We start from the raw sequence: 16,558 nt of genomic DNA, 5'->3' as shown, positions 1-16,558 counted from the left end.
TTTCAAATCACTTCAGACATGTAGATATGTATCAAGAGATTTGGTACCACATGGGAAATGAGAAGATAAATGTTTGCAGAGATTGTTTTTTTTCCTTCAAGATACCAGCAGCAGTCAGGGGCCAGCATCCTCTCCAAATGTCCTAAAATGCAGTGTTCAAAATTCCCTTTGATGTCAATAGGAGTCCACTCTTCAATTCCCTCCTTCTGTTGTACTATAAAAGAGTCAAATAGCAAAAAAAAGAGCAAAACTGCCCATACAAGAAACAGCATCAGAATAAGTAAACTACCTGCTTTTCCTCATCCTCTGATACTTTTCAGTGATAGTAAAATTAAATGCTAATTTAATTTTTGTAAGAGGTTAAAAGTAGAGATAACAAAAAAGATTATATCGATTATATAAATAAATATGGTAGTAATCTCTCATAGACAGATATATGAAAATTTCTCATAAAAAAACCTAAATTTCTAAATAGTTTTAAAACTCTCATACATAGATATATAATTTTGGCAAGAAAAAAAGGTATTCAGAACTACCAATAAATAAATCCAAAAAATAACCTTAAATATGTAAAAACCTGAAATCATCTTTCTTGTTGACTTCAACAGGTAACAGCATGATTTTGCTAAAATTTTGACCTATAAATTCTTCTGCTTAGCTGGAAAACATCTGGAAAACACAGAATTAGCCACTGAAATTCAGGTTTTTGTCACCTTTTTAATTTTTCATTAAAGTTTTCATTGATTTTGCTTTATTATCCCTCTTTTTTCATATCTGGAATAAAAAGCTCAGTCTTTCCATTGTGGGGAAAAATGTTGAAAATAATTTTGCTTAATGAGTTTTCTTATTGAATGTAAGAGTAAAGAGCCTATAATGATTTGCCATTATTTCAACAGATGAAATGATGAAGAAAAATTCAAAAGATCTGATCTCTCCATAAAGTATTCTGGGGTCCTTTATAACGGTTTTTGTAAAGAGGTTTTCTTGTTCGTAAATTAGGATTCATTACGATTTTCAGTGGCCAGCTTTAAATCACCAGGCAAAATTCATATTTATTTTGAAGAAAAAAAACAATAAAAAAATCTTTCACTGAATCCTGGAAGTGGTTTCAGGTTAGTCAAAGTTCAGAAGTAGTTCACTTTTCTGAATTACATAGGAAGCCTAGTGATGCACAATTTTTAATGTGCCTACTTTACAGCATGTGTAAAATGGAGCTGTTTAAGAGGAAAGATAAACACTTCTCTGTAATCAGACAGGATACCTTAGCTTTTTCTCAGAAAGCTCTAAGTTTGGCAAGCCTGTTTGGCAGCTTTTCTGCAGATCATAAATCAAAAGATTCAGAATAATTTTCAGCATTCTTGTAGCGAGGCCACTCCCCAGCCTGGGCCTCGCTGGGATGGTCCCCGGGATGACACCAACGTTCGGGCACAAACAAACGAAGGTGGTAACGACACTGGTTGCTACTCTCTTTAGGGCCGAGAATCCACCATGAAATTCAGACTCTGCTAATTATTTTTTCATATAGAGCTGTACACTCAGATAAACTGACTTAAACCAGCAGCTTCTACCATTTAAACTGTAAAAGACACAGCTTTGTCAGCTTCCATTGCACTCAGTGATTCCACACAGGCGTTTATTACGAAGACTGTGCACTTGAGTTAACTTCAGACACTCCAGGTACAATACAAAATTCTTTATCTTCTGAAGACTTTACAAAGGAAATTTACTATTCATACTGTGAACGGGCTTATGTGTTTATTTGCCTTTCAGAGTGCATGCAGTCCACTTTGCTGCTGATAATCTGCATAAAAGTGGGTTAACGAATCAGGAATTCTTGGGGTCACCACAGCCAACGCGCACTGAAAATGGCGCCCCATTACACGTGTGGCGTCTATGTCTTCCTGAAGAGCTAGGAGGGCTGCTTCTCTACAGACCGCTGCTATCTGCGAACAAACAACAAAAAAAAATCATATAGACAGTACTATTACTACAAAATCTAGTATTTGAAATTAAGAAAGCAAGCACAGGAACACCAACATATTGCAAATGCCAGATAGTCACAAGAACAGAGTTTCTCCGACATTCTTCTTAATCAATGGGGTTGTGGGTGATTAGCTCTTCCAAGAAACAGGATACAGCTCAAAATCCAAACCACAGTAAAATTACATTTCACGTAATAGTATGTTGCAAATTACTTCTAACTTGATAATCATATATTACCTTGTGTTAAACGCCCCGCAACACCTGGTAAATTAAAACCCCAGTGACCAGTGATACATTTGCCTGTCCCCAAAGCACAGGAGCAGATATTCCCAGGCTCTGTGGGCACTTTTCTTTTTAAACTTTATGCTGGGAAAGAAGTAAAAACAATTAATGCAGAAAGGAAGGCTAGAAGGAGCGGAGTGTGTGGAAGGGGAGGAGGGTTAAGGTCTCATACCCTGAAATGTGTTTTTAAGCTCTCTGGACTTCAGACAGCGGAAACAGACTGATGCCAGTGTCATTCTAAAGACACATTACTGTGGTGAAAAGAGCTTGTGGAATGAAAAGAGATATTGTGATTTCCAGTGCAACAGGGAAAACAGTGATTGATATTGACTGCTCCCTTATATCTGTAAATGAAAGAGCCAGCTGAAACACATTTGTCCAGCTATTCAGCATATTTTCTCTGTTTGTTCACTTACTGAAAAGGGCTCCACTGCTTATGCTGTGCTAATGGTTGCCAAAGCCGTTTAGTAGCTTTTTAGAGGATTTAGCAGCATGTTTAGGAAGCTTTCACAAGAAAACATGCATGGATTTAGATGGCTTTGTCAAGTTACAACAATATTACTATTAGTTCTGTGCTGCTCTAATGAGCAGCGAAGCTAAACACTGCTGTTACGCGTTTTAATGCTTTTCAGGACTTCAGAGACAGTTAATTGTGGAAGCATAGCTGAGATTCAGTGCACCACCTTCTTAGAGAGATAAGTAATAATATATCATTTTAGAAAATAATGCAGATATCTGTATCATTCCATTTAGGTTTTTCAGTAAGTAGATGGTGCGACTATTTTCCTAACTCTAACAACAAGTACAAAGCTACTTAAAGAAATAAGAAAACCCTCTCCCCCACCCCCTGCCAAAACCCAAACCCAGAAATCTTTCAAAGGGGAGAAGACTCCTGATGGAAAAACAGAGGCCAAACATCCTGAACTCCAAAACTGTCAGTCGTTGAAGCAGGGGACGATTTTCCCTTAATAAATACTGCAGTAAGGGCAAGTCTTCCACAATATTAAGCAGAAGAGACCTTTTCCGAGTTTTCATACCTGTTATTAAGAAAACCGAAACATATGATTGTTCTGCTCTGCTCACAGAGACCACTGCATTCCTACATACATCATACATACATACATACCTACCTACCTACAGCATCAAAATGTTGAAGCCGGGCATTACTACAGCACTAGAAAGTTCGATTGCTAGGAGCATGTCTATTTTTACTGCTGAGAAAAAGACAGTCCTACTGGCAGATTCAAAAAAGAAGAAACACCACACCACCAGTCTTATCGCTTCCTGTTTCACTTGTACAACGATACACTTAGGAGGAATTTGCCCGTAAGTCAATACTTCTGATCGGTTCTTTTAATGTTTTCTCTATGATCCTGCCAAGAGTGTCAGTAACAGCGACCATAATTAACCTCCAAAGGACTTTTTATTTTTATTCTTAAAGACTGCAACAGAAGCTCTGTGATAACTGAAAGTTAACAGACATGAGCATGTACCAGAAAACTGGTATTTTTTATTTGTTTTTCAGGAGTATTTGAGCTGCTTTTAAGGGAAGAGGAAAGAAGCTCTCTCTGTTCCTGGCTGCACTCTGAATTTGCGTAGCCTAAATCTTTCGCACACTACTCAGTAATAAAGAGCAGGCATTACGGCACGGGGTTAAAACCTGGGCCCTCGGGTCTGGGCGCACAAGTCACATGACGTTGTTTCCATTCCTTTACTAACCCAGGAAATCAGGTTTCGGAGGTAAGAGATTCAACAACGCAAGTCTGATTATTTTTCAATATTCAAGCGTGCAAACTTCAGAAAAGTCTTTACGAGCATTCTCATTAGCTAGTAAAGTTGGATCACTTGTGGAAAGCAAACGCAAGTGAGAGAGCCAATGTGAAATGAGACTGAATTCGTCTGGAGAAATCTGCTGTATTATTGGCCTGAGGTCTGTTGTTTTTTTAATAGGTATTTCTTGTCAGAGTCATATTAGGACGATTCATCCTAGACCAAGCAATTGAAGGATTTTTAAATGTCATTTCTGCCTAGATTAAAAAAATATATAAATTGGGCCAAGTGAGACAAAAGAGAAAAGGAAACAGAAGGGGCTAATTGACAACGAAAGAAGAAAAACACTGGTTTTGCAGCAAGATATCCATCTCTGCCAGGCACAGAGGCACTCCAAAACCAGAGACTGCATCTAGGTCATCAGTTTTAATAGCCTGCAATAGACTTATCCTCAATGAATTTGTCCAATTACTTTCTTAAATCATTTCTGGTTTTGGCCTCCGCAGCTTCCTGCAGTGAGTGCTGTGGTCTGATCTTGCACTGTATGAAAAAGCACTTGTGTTTGTCTTAAACCTGGTAAATTCAACAAGTGCCTCCTGGTTCCCGTGTTACGAGAATGATGATCCAGCTGTTGTTCCCTTTTCACCTCCTCCATATCATCGATGATTTTACAGGCTTTTATCTCATCCCCTCTCAGTCAAGGCTTCGCAAGCTGAGGAGTCTGTGGTGATTCGGTGTCTGCCCCTGCCGAACCTGCGCGTACTTCACGCCATTCGCCATTTCCACTTCGGCTACATCCTTTTGTCGTTGAGCGTTCGAAGCTGCACAAGGCATTAGGATGCAGAGAGCTGTACCACGGCATCGTGAGGTTGCTGGGTAGCTTGCAATTCCTTTCCTCGCATCAAATTTGCCTTTTTGACTGCAGTTTAGCACTGAGACAGTTTTTCAGGGAATTATCCACAGTGCTTCCAACATCTTTTCCTGAGTGACGATATCTAATTTAGATCTTACATTTGTGAATATGAAGTCTGGGCGATTTTTTTCCCCCATGTGCCTTGCCTTCCATTTGTCAGCATTAATACCATCTACCTGCCTCCATAAATGAATGCTGTTAATCATCATGACCGATTTGCCAGTTTTAAGACATATCTTCAGTATTTTCAAATACAAATCCAAGGGATCATCGTTTTTACCTTTTCAGTATAAAAAAGACAAAAAAGTGCAGCCTTTTGGATCTCTGTGTGTTGTAAAGAATAGGAATAATGTCCTGTTCCTGTTCCAAAGGCAAAATTGTGGTGCAAAGTCCTGAAGGACAAAACAGATATTCTTGACTGCATCTTAATATACAGAGGTTTTCAGCACTGACTGTTAAAGTAGTAATGAAGACATTAAGTGAATGTCAGAAACACCAATGATTAAACAGTAACAGACCAGGCAGCAGGTAATTAGCAATAACTACTGAGGTGTGGGATGTTTTTGCAGAGATGAGTAGCCAGCCAAGTCTTGTTGGATACTGTTAAATCTAAGAATATGCCTCGTTTTGATTAGTAATATAAATTAAAGTGTAATAAAAATGATTCATATTTACAACAGAATGAGAATAAATTACTGACCTAGGTATTAGTCTGATGTCTGGAATCCCTTGTTAGCATGGAAATAATTGTCAATTCATATGTTAAAAACAGATTATCATGTTTTTTGTTAACAAAAGAGTTGAACAGAAGGAGTGATTTACCATCTGGGTGAGTGTTTCTAAGATCAGAAACTAAACTAATTTTGAATCTTACATCACAAGTCAAAAAACCAACTGTATCAAGTTATCCTAAGAGGACGAGAGAGGGTAAGATTTGCTATCTGAACCACACGCACACACTGACCTGCAACTAGCAAAGCCACACGCAAGCGCACAGCTATGGTATAAATAACGATGAGTATCAAAAAGAAACAGATTTACACCTAGTCGTTCCCTCCTCCCCATTCCACCCCCAGCAACAATAAAATGTCCAGGGCCAGTTACTGTTGCCTGAATAAAGGGCATTCAGCACAACCCATCTTTCTTCCAAAACCAATGGTTACACGGGCTGATTCAACTTGGCTGATTCCCCCCCACTCTGGCATTAAACACCAACTCTTTCCAGAGGACTGAAAGTCCTTTTCAACTTCTTTGTATTTAAAGTGCTCTAAATAGCTTTAAAGAATCTTTTTTTTTTTTTTTTTTTTTTTTTTTTTTAAAGGGCTTCTGTGTTAAAGCCTTAGGTATTTTCAAGAAAGTGGTTTTGTTAGTGCCGAGTCTGCTGGGAACACCTGTGAATGTCGAGTTTAATTGGGCTGCAGCTGGTGTCGATTGTGTGCGCAGTAACTGGCAGACACTGGCTGGCTGTACATTGTGTTTCATTTTCCTTTTTCCTTCCTTTTTAACTTGCTCCTCCACCCCGCCAGTTAAAGTTGTAAGGGATTGTGTGTGAGGGGGATTAGGAGCCTGGACACAGAATAGTACCCTGCGGTTCGTGAATAGCGCAAACTGTGGTGCTTCCCGGATGAGAACTACCTGCAAGGCTCCGCGCTCACGCGGCGCACGCCTGCTAGGCAGCGTCAAAGGAAGATTGTGTATAGGTTGAGGGAGTTAGCTTTCCCGCTCTGTTTAGGACAGATAAAAGGTTCATACATGGCATTTTAAAAAGCCGTGAATAACTCCCGGGTCAGGACATCTGTTTCTCACTCAGGCAAATTCCTACCAACGTCAGATGCTCTCTGCTATCCTTGAATCAGAAGCAGCTCTACTGAGGGCAACAGAGTCGCCCCATACAAAACGGGGGAAGCTAGAAAGCTCTTAGGACCCAGGGCCTTCACCTGGTTTAGAAAAGAGACGGGCACGGAGGCCTTTCAGAAGTGGGAACAGAAAACAAATCGGAGCTGGAACACTGTAGGCAGGGAGACTAAAAGGAAGTAATAGCAAAAGAGAGCCAAAACTTGATGCAAGGATCTCAGTCCAGTGAACCTCCAGCAGGACCCAAGTCTGTAAGGGATCTGCACAAGGCGGGTGCAGCGATAGCAGGTACTTCTAGGTGCCCTTCCCGAGGCTTTTGCCAACACCAGCCAGTCACTCCTGCCGCAAGCGTGGGACGCGGCGGCCCCGCTGCCTCCCGTCCCTGCGCTCCCCCTTCCCCTTTGTGCAGGGCAGCGCTGCCAGCTGCAGCTCCCACCCCGTCCCGTGTGCTGGCTCTGGCACCGAGCAGCCCCTTCCATCAGCTGACTCAACGCACCAGACCGTCAGAAAACGAATCCTGAGAAAGCGTTAGCTTGCTGCTGGGTCACTGAGACCGGCGCGCAGAGGGACTCGGCGGGCAGCGGGAGCGGCGCAGGGAGGGGTGGCGGTGAGCCCGGCAAGCGGCGCCCCGGGCAGCGGGACCCCTCCGGCTTCGGGAGCGGTAAGCTGCCAGGCTGCCTCCTGGGATTTCATCCTTGCTCACCCTGTTTCGGCATCACCGCGCTGCTCCTCGCACACACGGCTGTCTGCTCGAACCAGCGCAGGTATCGCAGCACCACGCTCGTTGGGCGGACAGGCCCTAGATAAGGCCTTTGTACAAGATGTTACTTTTCAAGACAAAAATACTATTTCGAGATGTCACAATTACCAATTTTTCTTTAAAACAGGCTAAACTGAGATGCTTTGAAGTGGTGAGAGGTGCTCTTTTTTGATAAATTTCAAAAAGGCTTAAATATAGAATTTCTCTTTTCTTTCAAACTTTCCTGTTTAATCTATAGAACAGGAAAATATGTGATAACATGACCTTTTTCTCTTCTTTTAGAAGAGAAATTCTTACAGACTGCTACAAATCTTGTTTCTTTTAGGAGAGAAAGCTTCCAACACTATGAAATAACTGGTTATCCTGTGATAAATTTTGACCTAATCTTTGAAAGACGCACGCTCTCTCCCATACGGGTACCTCTTCGTTCCACTCAAGTCCAGGACCCATAACCAGATGGATTCTGTCTTTGACCATCTGCAAACAGAAAATAATATATTCTAAACACAAAATGGTAAAATATATTGGCATAATGCTTTTGGCACAAGATCCATTCATTCCTCAGATGCATGTACTGTACGTATCACCACAGCTTTTAAGTGAATTTCCTTAATAGATGATTGCCATTTTAGAGAATCTGCCTAACTCACAACAGCCCTGTCAGAAAAAGTAAGTGCGCAAGGAACTCGCAGGCCACCTAAGTGCCTCAGTGAGACAGATACATCTCTGAACTTTAAGCAGCTACATTTTAAAATGTTACTGATTTTCTCAAGTCAAAGTACTTATGTCTATTACAGTTCTATACTCATGAACACCTGGAACAGATGAGCTTCTATTCATTTTGAAAGCGTCTTCTGCAATGATATACTATAGTTAAATATTTTTAAATAAAATATAGACTTCCTTCTTCCTGATTAATTAAAGAGACATTCAATATGAGTTGACATTGGATAGTCTATTTTAAAACAGATCTGTAGTGATGAAGAGGCACCTTTGCAGTTTTTAAGTAAAAAGGACTTCTTCCCATCAGGTGAGAGGACAGGTACTATACTTTATGTGTATCTGCTGTCTCTGAGCCAACCGACTGAGCAAACAATCTCTGCTGTCCCTAGTTCCTTTTATGAGAGGTCACCGAGGAAATGTCTTTGAACAAAGCCAGCTCCTTTACCGATACCCGTAGGTCACGTTAGTTCAGAACAGACAGGCTCAATGCTTCTTTTAGTATTTAACCCATGGTTTGTTTATCGGTGTAATTTTACAGACCATGCATGCGTGTCAGAGTGTGTGTGCAAGCCCAGAGCTTCCCTGCGGTGCCGCACAGGGACATAAAGTGCCGTGCCACCAGCGCGCGTCCAGCCTGACCAGTGCCACGGTCCCTGCCGGGGCCTTTCCACGGCGGCTGCAGCTGTCCCGGGGGGCCACGGCAGAGGCCGCGTCCTCCTTCCGCCCCCTGCTCCAGGCTCAGCCGGCAAGGCTGGGGTTTGGATTCGCCGCGCAACTGGCCAGAGGCGGCACGGCAGCAAGTCCCCCGCAGGGAAGGAGGCGGTGGTGACCATACGAGGCTGCGTGCAATCGCTCTTACAGCACCGAAAACGGAGCACGAGCACGGGTTGTGCCTGGGCAGCAGACAGTATCATACGTACCAGTAGCTCTTATTATTCTATAAAGCTTAAACACACCCAGAGAAGCGAAGGAAAAGATGAGGTATGCAGCCAAAATCAAGCGTATGTATCATAACCACAGCACACGATGACAGCTAAAGAGAACAAACCCGAGCCTTCGGTGGTACACGCGAAGTGTCATCACACATACTTCTCCTCCTCCCGACATGTTCTAACAGACAGAAATTTTGAACCCATTTGTAAGCGCTCTTTTTTCTTCTTTCCACTCTCTTAAAAATATTACTAGATGCGGTATCCTTCCAAGCAATATATAAAACATGTAAATTCCAATTTAACTTCTGTAACTACAAGCCCAAAATGCAGCTATTTTCCAAAAGGCACGATGTCGATATGGATCCCATCACTTTGGCAGAGACGTGGCATAACTACACCTTTCACAAAAGAATTCCGTAACAAAACGAGTTTTTACATGCTGGGACAAAATATTTTTAAACAGCACTCTCTGCCAACTTCAAGTTTCAGCTATATTTGTGCAACTAGAAAAAAAAAACACACACACACATGTTTCTATACAAGATTAAGCTGCATTGCTGGTTAACCTCAGAATTATTTCATTTTTATATAAACATTTAATGAGAAAGTTTAACTTTTTCCCTTCAATGAGGAAAAGGAAGCCAAGCCACTAGAAAAACAGTCTTTCTATACATACGCAAACGCATGTGTGTGTGTGCATGTGTGTGAGTGCACTCATTTTAATTAAAAGCAATTAACCGAATACTGTGTTCTCACTCATGGTATGCTGTTACTACCAAGGACACAGAGCCAATGCTATTTTGCTGAATGCCTCTAGCAAGACAGATTGAATTATGCAACTAAAAATCTAAAACTAAAAGACTTGTAGGGCATCCTCAGCTATCCCTATCATAAGTTTCTCTCTAGAAAAGGAAAACAAAACAAAACAACAGAATGGATTTGGCAGTTTCTACCTTATGAAACCTATCACAGCATAGGTATTAAGTAGTTGCTTTGGCTTGCTCTCTTTTCAGATTTTGAGTTAGACAGATATGCAGCTGGGTGATACATTGAGCATATTCTGCATTTCATGCATTGAAAAATAATTCAAGCCTTTGCTTCTCTCAGCCCAATAATTCCTTTCTCAAATTCAACCTGGGGAAGTAACAGAGGCCTTAGGCTCCTGTCAAAACAAAGCATATACAAGCAATTCTGCAAAAGGAATTGGGAAAAGCGCCCTCCCTTCCCTAAAAATGTTTCCTTTTCCCTCAGTAGCACATGGGCAGTCTACAACTGCCTCAACTCATTTCTGCTCGAGCAGCATTTCCACAGCGTTATATCACCAGAGCCCTAAACTTCTGAATCCCGCCAGCAAAAAGGAAAGCAACAATTCAGTGGGTGTTCAAACTCTCCCTTTCACCCTATCTTTAGAGCTTCCAGTATGCAGAACACCGTCTCTGACTTGGATCTTGTGTGGCAGGTCAACAGCAATTTTACTGGTAGTTAGCTATGTGTGACATACCATAATACAATACAGTAAATGCAAACAAGCACAGTTAAAAATAATGGCCAGAAAGTTTAGGAAATCTTTTGCAGTCTTACTGTTTCTACTGATTTAGACAGAAAGCATACAAACCATACAGTAATGCAAATAAAAGAGATGTAAACTTTCCAGTTTTCTGTATGGCTATTTACACATGCGTGCACATACAGAGTTGAGGCAGGAAGCGAGAGAAGCAAGATGCTTTGGAGGCCGTATAGGGCCTTTAGACTGCAAGATAAATGCTGCCCTTACCGGAACCTCTCTTGTTTTTTTACCTATCGGGTCTCAGCTCCTGGCAGTGCAGAGAGGTTTCCCACGGACCGCAATCAGGTGTCTGTTTCCCTGGCAGCCAGCAGCCCGCTAGAGGAATTGCAGACTGCTTCTAAGTTTATCTCTTGGAGCTTCCAGTGCTACTTACTTGGCTCACATTTGCCAAGAAACTCTGGAAGGAGGGCTAGTGCTTGCCTATATTCTGTGGAGGCAGAATATGGCTAGGAGTACAGGTAGGCCGAGGAAGCAATGCCAGTAGCCAAAGCTAGATGACTCAGTGTATGGCCATTACTCCTCGAGGAAGAAGCGGAAAGGCTGCTAAAGAACTTAAAGGAAGTTTTAATGCAAGTTTCCCCTGCGCAAGAAGAGCTGAGAAGCAATTAGCAAGAAAAAACAATGAATGATATTCATATATGAAACAAGAATAGAGATATGCCATCAATTACTTTGAGTTAAGGATATATGTAAAGGGTGTATTTTAACGGAATAGAAAGTCAGTAAAATAGCAGGAAGACAAGTGTGACAGTGCAACCTGCACTTCCAAGGCAGACTGTCAATCTAAGTCAGTGATGCATTGGTCCCACCTCTTTTTTATCTGGCTCCTTGATGAGCCTGTTCAAATGCTAACCAGCAGAAACCTAAGCCAGCAGGACAGAAGAGTAGCTTCTGCTGGTTTCGCGCCCTCGAACGGGCTCATGCAGGGTGCAGATGGGTGCCACGGCTGGGAGGCAGGCGGGCAGGCTCCGAAGGCAAGGGAGGGGACACAACTGCAGCAGCAAAGGGCTTGCACCACACTGGAGCCTAGAGACAAAGCGAGCCTACATGCAAATGCTTTCACTTGTGCAACTTCTTTCACTCATCCGCCTATTCAAAAGCCAATGCAAGCTGCACCTGATTAAGAAAAGTATATGCCTGGCACATAGAGAGAGGCCTTGGCTGGTGCAGGCAGCCTTGTGAAGGGCCCTTTCAGGTGGGCAGCCCCCACATTTCCCTTAAGGATAGTGGTTTTTGACTTGACATCCCTGGATCTATTGGCTCTTAAGATTTGCACGCATCAGAAAACAGTACTTTGAGTTATTCATTCACAGAACATTCAGTAAAATTCCCCCGTCAATAACAGCCTATCTGCTAACCAATTTTAGTTTCAAGAGAAGCTCCGGACAATGTACCTCGGGTGTCTCCCTGTTGGGTCTGCTGAAGCTGGTCCATAGGGAAGTGTGACCCACTGCTGCTGGGTCTAAACTTCCCCTGATCTAGTGAATGACTGAGCGCATAGGGCGAGGGACTCGTAACACTGCTCTGAAGAACCCGGCTCCACCGCAAGTGGAACAACTTGTAACTAATGCGGTCAGCACCTAAGAAAGTAGGAACAAAGATAAGCACACAATGAGGCAGCCTAAGGTAAAACGCTGATTTGTAAGAATCTGTACTCAGAGCTGCCACCTATCTTCAGGGAAAAGTTAAGAGCGAGCAGATTAACAGGGTACATGCTTTTGCTTTGCTAACATTAAAACTTTGAGTCATTCGAGCGGCCTGCTGCAGCTGAAAAAACTGAATCCATGTCACGTTTGAAAGTCACTTCAGTGATCTGGGTAACTGGATCTGTTACTCCTTGGATAACAGATCTAAGTCAGGAAATTCCTCCATTTCTTCTTTTTCATTCTTACAAACTCCTTCTCAGTTTGTGCCACGTTATTGTAAAAACCTCCTCGGTCTCCGGGGTTTCCCATCCCCTTCTTTGTCCAGGCAAGACAACCTAATGCCAATTTTCAATGTTATGAAGACTTAGAAAATGGGCCATCTGCACTTCTATTCACTTAACGAAGATGTTTTAAGTTCAAAAGTTATCCTCGGCGTTTTTGCAAATGTAAATAGGAGGAAGCAGAGAATTCTCCCTTTCTCCAAGGCTGTATGCAGCCTGCTGTTAAATGTTAACAGCATTTGAACTTCTAAGAAGTTGTAGACTATCACAACACACAAACACTTTAACGCAGAAATTTATGCTTTACAGTTTTCAGCCATGAGGCCCCCCCAGAGCTCTGCGACACCCGCCGTGCTCCAAGCCCAAGGTTCCCCGCTTCAAGCACTCGTCTCTGGTGCCCACGCTGAGGCCAAGTGGCTCCAGGCTCCCTCCGCACCCAGCGCAGACCCACGCGCCCCGGAGACACGCCGGGCCATGCCGGGAGCAGGGCTACCTGCCTTTCTCCAGCACTGACGGAGGAGAGGAGAGCGATTACGCTCTCCACGTAGGTGCTTAAAGCTTGAGAAGGTCTCTGTGTGGACACTGTCGCATATGGTATTACTGTTTCACTTCCACTGAGATCATGTCAGGTGTCGTCCACGTGGCCACAGAAAGCAGCTCTGCCAGGGCAGCATGTGACACCACGGCAGAGCCTGGGGCCAGGGGCAGAGCAAGTGACACCCGAAGGAGCTGCTGCAACTGTGACACAGCCGGTGATGTGACAGAGCGAGCTAAGAGCGGTCGAGGTCAAGAACTAAGGACCAAAGCAAAAAAACTTCAAAGTCATTAAGAAATGTTATTACAATCAGTGACGTGGCTGGTCTGTGCAGTTTCTGTGCTCTAGAGCTGACAGGTCCCATGTTTGAGGGACGGTTACAAATCTGCGGTTCCCATAAAGTTTCCTGTATGCGTGTGCTTTTTGCTATTTATCTCACCGATATACCTAAAATCGGAGTAAACTCCGCCACGGAAAAGATTCTGCTCCCCCAGCTTCCCACCCCAGAGAAAGGAGCTGCATCAGCTCCCTCTGTCCTCGCAGCTACTAAGTGAAAGGAGGAAAGAAAGATGAGAGAAACAACTATTAGGGAGAGCAACAGGAGAGACAGACACAACCCTTGCAGGGGGAAGGATTCTGGCAGAAAGGGAAGAAGAACAGGAAGGAGAAAATGAGAAAAACACCCAGCACTGTAGGTTACAGAGATCCTAGCCAGCCCTCCAACCTAGAGCCTGAAGAGTAAGAAGCTGTGGCGCCAGCCTCCTCACTCACTCCTCCTCACAGTACCCAAGTCTAGATCTTCAAAATGTCTAGCATTCCTCTTTGGGGGAAGCGCGGTAGAGATGCTGGAAAAGCTTATCTGCTCCTCATGCCTACGGTGTCACGGGAGCACTCCCCTTCGCAGGGCCTGCAGTACACGTATGCCTTTGCATGAATTTCCATAAATATTTTACTATGCTGAATTGTGCAGCCAAGTTATATAATGACTCCATAAAGCATAACCGCTCCCCTCAGGGCCTTGCAGCCTCTCCAGCGCGCTCGGGAATCGCCCAGCAGCGCACCGCGCACGGCACAGGAGCCCAGAGGAGGCTGGTAGCGACCACAGCGTCCCCAGCACCTGCCAACCAACCCTCAGCCGAAGCAGCAGAAAATAAAGGATGCCTTACTTGGAGGGCAACGCTGGCACCATCTTCAGTTCATGCTGCTCTGCCTTCCTAGCACGGATTTCGACTAGTATTGTCCCTGACCCCCAGTCAAGAAACGAGCTCACAAGACTCAGGAACTGCCTACGCACATGAGAAGGGGTGAGCTTTCCACTTCCTAGTGTATTATATTTGCTCATCATATATTAGGTGCACAGGCACTAGGACTGGGGACAGTGCGTGTCTTAGCCCCTGTCCAAACACTGTAAAAGATGATCCAAAGAATCAAGACAGCACATCTAGGATGCTAGCACAGAGGAATGGGTTTGCATGTTGAACCAAAAATAAATGCTATTTTCTCTCTGTTTTATAATTATTCAATATTGTAAAGATCAGGAAACGTTCTTAAAATTTCCTGTTTGATATCAGACTTTAACACTTTCCATGATATCTTGAAGACTTTGTGTTATCAGTGTTTTGCTTTGTATGGTGTGAGAGAGTCTTCAAAGCATGAACTGCCAAAGAAAGTTGGATTTCCTTGCTTCCGTTCGCTTGTGGGACACCACACGGCTATTACTTACCTCACTAGTCCAAATTTGTCAAGATGGGCACTCCTGCCTGTTTCATCAGAAAGTGCACACACGAAGTGCCTCATCAGCATGTTCACAAGCCGCACCAAAGCGTGCAAGAAGCACAGCGCAGTCGTAACTCAGAAAGTCTCGCTCATGCTACAGGGTGCAACTCCAACCCACCAAGTGCGGTAATGACTTATAAAACAAATATCGTAACTTGGAAGGCTCCGGTAGTGAATGTGGAGACAAAGCAACGCTACCTCCAACACTGAAGTGCCTTTTTTCCCACAGAGCCATACACAGACTGCAGCTGTAGCACCACAGAGCCCTGAAACAATGTGGGACTCTCATCCTATGTCATTAAATGCTATCTCACCAAATTAAAGCCCACAAGTAAGTCATATCATATCCATAAGCACTTGCATGCCACAGGCCTCTCCCCTTCTGATATTTTACTCAGCTGTGGATCATTCAAAATCCCACAGAAGAAATATTTCATCATTTGTACTTTTTTTTTTGGTGAGAGAAGAACCTTCCACCCCCTCAGTGGACACAGTATTCAAACCACACTGCCAAATATTATATGATGTCCTTTCCAGAGTTAATTTTTAATTTCCTGACTATACTGCATGAGAAATTTTCAAATTGTCTTGGCAGTCACTTCACGGCATGTGTGGACCTAATTGCAGAAGTGAATGCAGAGTCAGCCCAAATGAAAACTTCCAGACTAACTGAAGAATTCCTGCAAAATTAGTTAGCTGGTTAAATTAAGTTCCAGAAAGCACTGAAATCCAAAAAATGATTACAAATGAAACATAAGGGGTGCAAACCTGCCTTGCCCCAGTTTGCTGTGCAGTAAAGGGAGACAGGTGCCTTAAACATGTCACTCAAAAATTTGATGATTTTCCATTTTCATTTTTAATGCCACAATTCATAGCCCACAGATGTGGTATATGGCAATAAATCTTGGCACCCTCTCCATTATGAAAGAATTTCCCCTAGTATTCAATTTTCTTTGCTTTACCTTAAGTCACCCTAATCATGCTGACATCTACTATCGATGATTATATTAGCCCTAAAAGATCCTTAAACAAATGAAAAGGACTGACTTCCACTCCTAAAAGTTCTGCTTCCAATTTTCTAAAGGAAATTAAATAATGTATAAATCAAATGCTGGGCTCAGGCCCAGGCAGCTGAACATCTCTTTGTCCTTTCAAAGCAAAGAGGAAGTGTCTGCTACAGACCGGACAAGCCAAGAGAAATAAAGCTTAACCTCAGCTCCATGTGAAAGTGATTTGGGATAATCGAGGGAATCTGCAAAGAGGTTAAAACTGGGACCACATACTAACAGAAGAACTTTACATGGTGATCAAAAATACATCACAAGCTGACCTTCACCTTGGGAAGTTACGCAGCCCTTGCTTTTTGTTACACTGGAGCGGAGTATGAAGGGCAGGAGAAAGAAGAGATGAGCAGGAAGTGCAAAATCTATTTATGGCTGGCGTTCGTCATGTCATGGTAATCTTATCATTTTTTCAGCATGCAACATTTATAAAGAAGTACTGCCTGACAACGTTACAGCGAGTCAGCTCCGCAAT

The 16,558-nt window shown here is 43.1% G+C and overlaps 1 protein-coding gene across 2 annotated transcripts in view; it reads right to left on the bottom strand.

Moving 5' to 3' along the window:
• Positions 1-1,606: 1,606 nt before the first annotated feature.
• Positions 1,607-16,558, bottom strand: part of AFG2A (AFG2 AAA ATPase homolog A) — a 205,723-nt gene continuing 190,771 nt past the window's right edge. The window contains exon 16 of one of the 2 annotated variants that reach the window (XM_064510666.1): positions 1,607-1,943. In XM_064510666.1, coding sequence (XP_064366736.1) covers positions 1,767-1,943 — 177 coding nt within the window. In that variant the 3' untranslated portion in view covers positions 1,607-1,766. The remainder of the gene's footprint in view (positions 1,944-16,558) is intronic. The other variant, XM_064510668.1, reaches the window with a different exon arrangement.

The sequence above is a fragment of the Dromaius novaehollandiae genome, chromosome 4 (genome assembly GCF_036370855.1).
Source record: "Dromaius novaehollandiae isolate bDroNov1 chromosome 4, bDroNov1.hap1, whole genome shotgun sequence".
In the NCBI taxonomy this organism is placed as follows: domain Eukaryota; kingdom Metazoa; phylum Chordata; class Aves; order Casuariiformes; family Dromaiidae; genus Dromaius; species Dromaius novaehollandiae.
The sequence above is the reverse complement of the archived record's forward strand: the minus strand, read 5'-3'. Positions and strand labels throughout refer to the sequence as shown.